We start from the raw sequence: 7,746 nt of genomic DNA on the forward strand, positions 1-7,746 counted from the left end.
TTTTCAGATAACATGATTGTCTATGTAGAAAATCCCAAAGAATCAACAAAACAACAACAAAAACCTGGAACTAATAAGCAATTATAACCTTATTGCAGAATACAAGATTGATATACAAAAATCTGTTGCATTCTTATATATTAACAATGAACAATTGGAACTTAAAATTTAAAACAATATCATTTATATTCACACCCCAAAATGAAATACTTAAGTATAACTCTTACAAAATAAATACGAGATCTATATGAGGAAAACTGCAAAACTCTGTTAAAAGAAATGAAAGAATGAAATAAATGGAGAGATAAAGGAGGGAGAAGGAGGAGGCAGAGAAGGAGAAGAAGGAGGAGGAGGAAGAGGATGAAGAAGTTAAATAGAGAGAGAAAGAGGGAGAAAGGGAGGGAGTTGGGGAAAAAGGGAGAAAGAGAGAGACAAAGAGAGGAAGGAAGGAAGGGAGTGAGAGAGAGAGAGGAAGGAAGGAAGGAAGGAAGGAAGGAAGGAAGGAAGGAAGAATCCAGCGTTTCTAAGAAAAATGGCTGATCCCAAGGCTTAGAAAGATAAACTACAAGATAAGCTTAGACCATCTCATGATGCCAGAAAGTAAGAAAGTTCTAAGAAAAAAATGATAATAAAGAGGGCATGCCAGAAGGACACAGGTGTTAACTTGAAGATATTCTCTATGGCCAAGATGGGACAGGACAATTCGAGCAAAAATAAATAAAAAATGATGGCATTGACTTATAACCCATAGATGACAATAATGAGTATATACTGATATAAATAATTAAATGACTACATACATAGAAAAGCTTTACCTACAGTCCACTGCATTATCACCACCTAACAAACTATGTAATTCATGTGTCATGTCTTTTGTTTGTTGTTTGTCTCTCTCCACGAAAATAAAGCCCCACAAGTAGAGATTTTTGTTTTCTTCACTGACATACTCCAAGTGCTAAAATTATTCCTTGGGTGAAGGTATCTGGACAGGAGGCCAAATCGCAAACTTTGAATTCTTGGAAAAACTCCTGAAAATACGGGGAAAGGAGAGGCAATGTGTGATGCCGCCAGAATCCTTCCTTGAGTGTCGGGGCCTGGGAGCAATACCAGGGCCACCAGGATTCGGTGGAGAGAGGGTAGAACAGTCGGCCTATTGTAGAAATGACCTGTTCCCGAAGTCGAGATGCTTAACAAAAGGCAAAGGTCGAGCCCTTCAGCTCTGAACCTTGACTTAGGCCTAAAACGAACGGCTATGGGAGCAGAAATCCCAGACTGCGAAGAGCGGAGGAGACTGACGGGGATCGGAGAAGGCTGCGTCAGCTTTGTGAGGGCTGTTCGCTAGGTACGAAGTACCACACGCTGAGGGGCTTAAACAGTAGAATGTGTTGGCTCGCAGTTCCGGAGGCCGGACGTCTAAGGTCAAGGTGCCAGCAGGATTGGTTCCTTCCGAGGACTGTGCGGGAGGATCTGTCCCATTCTTCTCCCCTGGCTCCTGCCAGTTTCCTGGCCATCTTTAGCATTCCTTGGCTTGTAGAAGCATCCCCCGCCTCTCCGCCTACATCCTAACATGGTGTCCTCCTTGTACGTGCGTCTCTGTGTCCAAATTTCCCCTGTTTATAAGGACACCAGTCATGTGGGATTAAGCCCACCCTAATAACCTTATCTTAACTGATCACATCCACAAAGACCCTATTTTTGAATAAGTTACATTCTGAGATACTGGAAGTTAAAACTTCAACATGAGAATTTGATAAGGGACATTGTTCCAACCTATAACGCAGGCCTAGCACTAGGAGTAGATTGTATCTTCAAGACAGAAGCTGCCTACAAGGCTGTTAGCATAGATTAGGTTATGCTGTAGTCACTACCAATCTCGATGACCAGTGCCTTAACACAGCAAAAGTTTCTCTCTTGCTGAGTCCACCGAGGGTCTGGGGGACTTTCCAGGACGGATTTCGTCTGTGCCGTGACTCAAGGACACAAGCTGCTCCCCTCTTCCGGTTTCTCCACAAGGAGCAAAGAAAGCATGGGGCACTGCACATGATTCTTTTTCTTGTTTCAACTTGGAAGTGACCTTCAGCACCAAGGCTCATGTTTTCTAGCCAGAACCAGTCTCCTGGGTCTGCAGACCTGGAAGGGACCTGGGGAACATGGGGAGCAGACGGAATGTTTATGAGCACCACAGCCTGTGCCACGCTTACGTTTTTGTGATTGGTATCAGGGAGTGTTTGTTGACATAAGGCCATGGAAGCTAAATTCTTAACACGTATTGGAAGGCAGGAAAAAAAGATATTTGCTTTAGAAATTAAAGCTGGAGTCACTTCGTCCCTGATGGTTGAAGAACAAAGAACAATAGATCCAGGAAAACCTCAATCAGCTCTGTCTCCAAACAGGTAAGTAAGGACTGGGGAAAAGGTGGAGGCAGAACTCTAGGGGGAACTTGGGGGCAGTCTCTGGCTTTTTCCAAAATGGGAGGAGAAGAAGCAAAAAGAGAAGGCGGAGGTGCTGGCCCAAGTCAGTAGGAAGGGATCATCTGCTCCATGGTACCCCTTTCCCTGGAGTACCCAGGAGACAGGACGAGCCCTCATCACTCCCCAGAGGCTCGCATGGGTCCTGGCACTTCTCTACTTCGTAGAGGCTGAGTATGTACTTCCTGTGAATGAATGATTGATTGAAGGAATGAATAATGGAAACGTTCCCTTTCTTATTCCTAAATGCCATATTTCGCCGAAGAAAAAGGCGCGGTCCCCACTCAGTCATTGGTCCCGTTGGCCATGCAGATGAGTTCATGGCCTGCAATAGCAGATACCCCTGCCCTCTCATGAAAGGGCCTGGTGCTCACACCCAGAGTTGGTCATGAGAGTTTGCTCAGTCAGGAAGGAGGCCCACGGAAAGATCACGAAGTAATCTAAATGTTTGGCATCAACTGATGACAGATAAGGATTTTCCATCCTCAGCTCTGTCTTGACAGGTACCGCGGAGAAGAAAAAGAGGATTGCCCAGGGGTACGGGCATGCCAAACTCTGAGTCCACAAACTAGCCACACCCCCACCCAATTTGCATAACCCACCAACTCCCAACTTCCAGAGGGAGCAGCTATTTAAGGGGAGCTGGAGTTCGGAATAAACAAGACAGATACCTGGAGGTATCAACTTGGCCTTCCTCTGAGAGTTAAACACCCAGGAATTCATGTTCTGTCAGAATAGAAGTCCCTGCTCATTGGCTGCCTTTGAGACTGACTGTGTTGTGTATATGTGCGCATGTGTGTTTGTGCATGTGTATGTAGGCACACGTGAACATAAACATGCATGCACATGATTTGGTGTGTACAAGAGGGTCTGTGTGCACAAGTGTGCTGTGTGGGTGTGCGAGTGTATAGTATAAGCATATATATGTGAGTATCTACACATTTGTGCATGTGACTATGTGTAGGGAGTTAGAAAGTCTTGCAAGGAGCAAAATATTGGGGATCAGACTCCATGGATGGAATTCCAAAGCCTTGGATCTGGTTAGGAACATATGTGTAGGGAGTTAGAAAGTCTTGCAAGGAGAGGGTGCTGCTTTAGTTTTGGAGCAAAATATTGGGGATCAGACTCCACGGATGGAATTCCAAAGCCTTGGATCTGGTTAGGAACAACTGAGATATGTCTAACGAGAAACACACAACCTGTGACCTTGGGGATGTCCCAGTTAGTTGGGACGGTCTGGTTGCAAATGCCAAGAACGCTCAGCCTGATGAGGAGCATGGAGGGCTCCTTAATAACATGTGGGCGGGGGGCTCTCAAGGAGTCTGAGGCCTGCGCGTGTGTGAAAGCATTCGGCAGAGGTGGGGAGGGTCGGGAGGTCTTGCGCATGCACGCTCCTCGTGTGTTTGATGTGTGACGAAGCTTGTCGCCCTAGGTTGCGGAGCATGTCTGCGTCTTCCTGGAAGATTTCTTTCTCTGAGGTTGCTGAGTGCAAGCAGGAGAGCAGGGGCTGGGGCAGAACCTGGGACTACCTGAGAGAAGAGTCTAGGCCAGCCCCTCTGCCTTTCTTCCACACAGACTGTCAACATGAAGACCCTCCTGCTGTTGGCCATGACCATGGCCTTTGGTAAGAGTGAACCCTGACCTCTGGCCGCAGGGGAGTCACCAGGGAGGGTGGGGGGAAGCACCCTTATTCCCAGCTTTCCTTCCCATTGTGGTAGGCTCTCTCAACGGGCTGGAGAGACGCCACGGGAGGATGGGGAGTGGCAGAGAGAGGCAGAGGACACAGCGCCAGGCTCCTCACAGATGACCTCCTTCCAGCCCTGCTGCAGACCCACGGGGACTTGCTGCAGTTCCGGAAAATGATCCATTTGTTGACAGGAAGAGAACCTGTGTTCAGTTATGCCTTCTATGGTTGCTACTGTGGCTTCGGCGACAAAGGGTCACCCAAGGATGCGACAGATCGGTGAGACCATCCAGCCCTCCCCTCCCTCTGCCCACCTGTAACCCCCATAGGGCTGGAAGCTGCAAGGGAAGTGCTGATGTCTCATCTTCACAGAGCCCTAGGAAGTCCCGGCTGGAAAAAGTCACCAGTACATTCGAAACTGTGCTCTGGACTATTGCAAACTCAAGGTCAAGGGGGCAAGACCACTCAGCACCAGGCTCCCTGGAGCTGTGAGGAGGCGGCCCCAGCAGTGTCTTCTCATCACAGGTGCTGTGCTACCCACGACTGTTGCTGCTACGACTGGCTGGAGAAGCGCGGCTGTGGCACCAAGTTTCTGAGCGACAAGTATGAATACGAGAGTAGGAATACACAGATCCTCAGTGGTAAGAAAGGGTCGTTCGATTCCACCCAGTCTCCTTTGTTTATTTTACTGAGCGTCCCATTGTGCCAGGCACTGTGCTGGCTCTAGAGATCGAGATGCAAAGAGGTCGTATCCCTGCCTCAAGTTGCTCGTAAGCAAGTGAGAGGTAAAGAAAATGAAAACACAACATGACAGACTCCAAGAGGAAGTCAGTAAAAGGACGGGGCCCTGAACACGGCCTGAGGCTCCTGAAGGTGGGGACCTCCAAGCGGAGTCTTCAAGGCTATGCAGGCGTCAGGGAAGAGGAGGGTTTGGGGACATTCCAGCAAGAGGACTCAGCAGTGTCGAGGGGACCTAGTGGAACCGCAACGATTCTGTGGGTGAGGAGGAGATGGAGTGGTGAGAGAGGATGCTGGAGGGATGAGAAAGGGCTGGGTCAAGCCCAAGGCCATATTATTTTTAGATTATGTCCTGATGCTCATCGCAAAGGAGCGACATGATAAGATTTGGGATTCAGAGGACGCACCCAGGCTGCAGGGTAGGTGCAGACGGATGGAAGGGCGGAGCAGTGAGATTGCCGGAATGCAGACAAGCAGTAGCAAGAGCTTGGCATGTGACAGCGGTGGTCAGGATGGAAGGGCTGGGCAGTGACGTTAAGATGCATTTGAAGTAGAATCAGTGAGCTTGGCGATTGACTGGGTAGGGGGGATAAGGAGCTGTTGAGCGGGTATATGACTGTGTGGCTGGAGCCCTGGAGGAGTTCCTGGTGGGTGAGGGGAGGAGGAGTTTTATTTAGAGCATGTCGAGTTTAAAAGGTTTCCAGGACCCCCGGGGAGATGCGCAGCCCATAGCTGGATGTAGGAACTCGCAGCTCCAAGGAGGGGTCTGGACAGATGCAGGAGTCGGCGGCAGAGAGCTAAGAGTTGGATGTGCTCACACATTTGATGTTTGGAGGCCCAGAGAGAAGACGGAGGAGGAGGGGTGGTCAGAGAGGGAGGAGGAGAGCTGAGAGAGAAGGTCCAGGAGCTGACAAAGAGGTGATTAACAGCAGCCACTTTAACAGAGGGGTCTCCGGGATAAGGGCTGAAAAGCCACCTTGGATTTAGAGGTAGAAAGACCACTGAGGACCTCAGTGCGGGCTGTTCGCATGCAGTGTGAGGGCAAAGCCAGATCAGAGTGGGTTGGGGAGTGAGCAGGAAGTGAAGCTGAGACAGTTAAGTATAGACACCATTCTGGAGAAAGTCTGACTCTGAAGGGGAGGGGAGAGCTGGGTGGTCACTGCATGGGTTTGCCCAGTGCCCACAGGCAGCAGATCCACCGTGGGATTCGGAGAAAGCACAGGCTCTCACCCGACAGCCTGCGTTCTTTAAGATGGAAAGTTATGTCTCTCTATCGTGACCTCTCTGTAGGGTCATGTGTCTTTAGCAGGCTTTGGGTTATAAGCAATAAGACACCCAGCTAAAAGAGGCTCGGATACTGGGGAAGTCTGACTCTCGCGTAACAGAACTCTGGAAGAGGACAGTGCTAGGGATAGAGCAGCTTCTCAACTGCGGCGTCAAGGACCCAGCCTTCTCCCAATCTGCTCTGCCATGTCGGCAATGTGATACCAAGACGCATGCTGCAGCTCCAAGCCTCATGGCCTCATCCTGAAAAAGAGGCTTTTCTTTAGGAGGAAATTAATCCTTCCCAAAGGCCCCAGGTGACTTCCCTTTCTGGAGCACTGGCCATGTGCACAAGGTCAGGTGCAACCAGAGACCCATCATTGCAAAGGTGAAAGGGATGACCATGACTGGCTCACACCAATCACGACCCATCCCCAGGCCCCAGGGGCTGGAGCTTTGCACCTGGATGCATCTGTTAACAAGAAGAAAGAGACAGTGGCTGTCAGGAAGGCGTTTCACAGTCTCCTGATGCTTGGCTGCTGGCGTCCCCATCAGACTGGGTCCTGCCTTCCCAAGGACAGAAGAAACTCTGTCTCTTCATAAGTCAGAAACACTTGAAGCATAGGTGCTTGTCTCAGACTAGAAGTTTCTGGAGGACAGGGACTGTGCCTTCTACCCCAAGGTTCCCACGAAGAGCCATAGACTATTAACAACCCCCACCCCATTCAGTGTTTATTTTCTTGTGATTTCAGCAAAACAGGACTATGGTAGGAGACAACTGTGTCAATGTGATAAAGTGGCTGCCTTCTGTTTTGCAAGAAACCAGAAAACCTATAATAAAAAGTATCAATACTACAATAAGCAGTGCACTGGAAGGCCCTCAGGTGCTGAGAGTCCCCTAACCTTGGAAGCCTCACCATACCACACAATGCTGAATTTCCTTCTCTAGCTCCTCTCCACCGGCAATGAAGGAAACACCCCTCGCCCATCCTAGAGGCAAGCCAGGAACTCTTTGATCCCCAGATAGAAGGCTTCTACCCAGAATGAGAAGCCCTGGGCGTGCATGCCTGGCCCCTTTTCCCCCTCCTCCTTGGGCAGTAGGAAGATTCCCTATTTCCACTGATCTCCTCCAAGTCCAGCTTCTTGTTTAGCAGCACCAGCTACTGTCCCAGGGTCTCTTCTGAATAAAGCAATTCATTGGCAAACTGTGTGTGAGTGTGTGTGTGTACACGCACTGCCCCAGGCACTGCTGGTGTGACGACAAACTGCTAAAAGGCAAAATCGTAGAAGGGGTTAAAAAATACAGAGGCTGGAGTGAGACTGGCTGAGTCGAATCCCCCAGAACCACCTCCCTAAGCCTTCGTTCCCTCCTCTAAGCGGAGATAGCTTTGGTACCCACCGTATGGGCTTGTTGGAGAACTAAAAGAGATACCGAATGTGAAGCACTGGGTTGGGCATGTCCGCATGTGTCATTATTATAACAAGCGAAACCCAGCCCTCCATACCTCCCCTTTCCTGGGTGAGCGTAGCTCCTGCTGGCCTGTTTGAGGGAGAACAGAACCCGTTGGTCTCCATGTTTTGGGGAGCTGTAGT

At 49.4% G+C, this 7,746-nt stretch overlaps 1 protein-coding gene across 1 annotated transcript; it reads left to right on the forward strand.

Moving 5' to 3' along the window:
• Positions 1-4,052: 4,052 nt before the first annotated feature.
• Positions 4,053-7,102, forward strand: PLA2G2A (phospholipase A2 group IIA). The gene is made up of 4 exons (XM_006924553.1): positions 4,053-4,092; positions 4,287-4,431; positions 4,678-4,793; positions 6,906-7,102. The coding sequence occupies exons 1-4, from the start codon at positions 4,053-4,055 to the stop codon at positions 7,100-7,102; spliced, it is 498 nt and encodes a 165-aa protein (XP_006924615.1).
• Positions 7,103-7,746: the final 644 nt, after the last annotated feature.

Source organism: Pteropus alecto, unplaced genomic scaffold (genome assembly GCF_000325575.1).
Source record: "Pteropus alecto unplaced genomic scaffold, ASM32557v1 scaffold39, whole genome shotgun sequence".
In the NCBI taxonomy this organism is placed as follows: domain Eukaryota; kingdom Metazoa; phylum Chordata; class Mammalia; order Chiroptera; family Pteropodidae; genus Pteropus; species Pteropus alecto.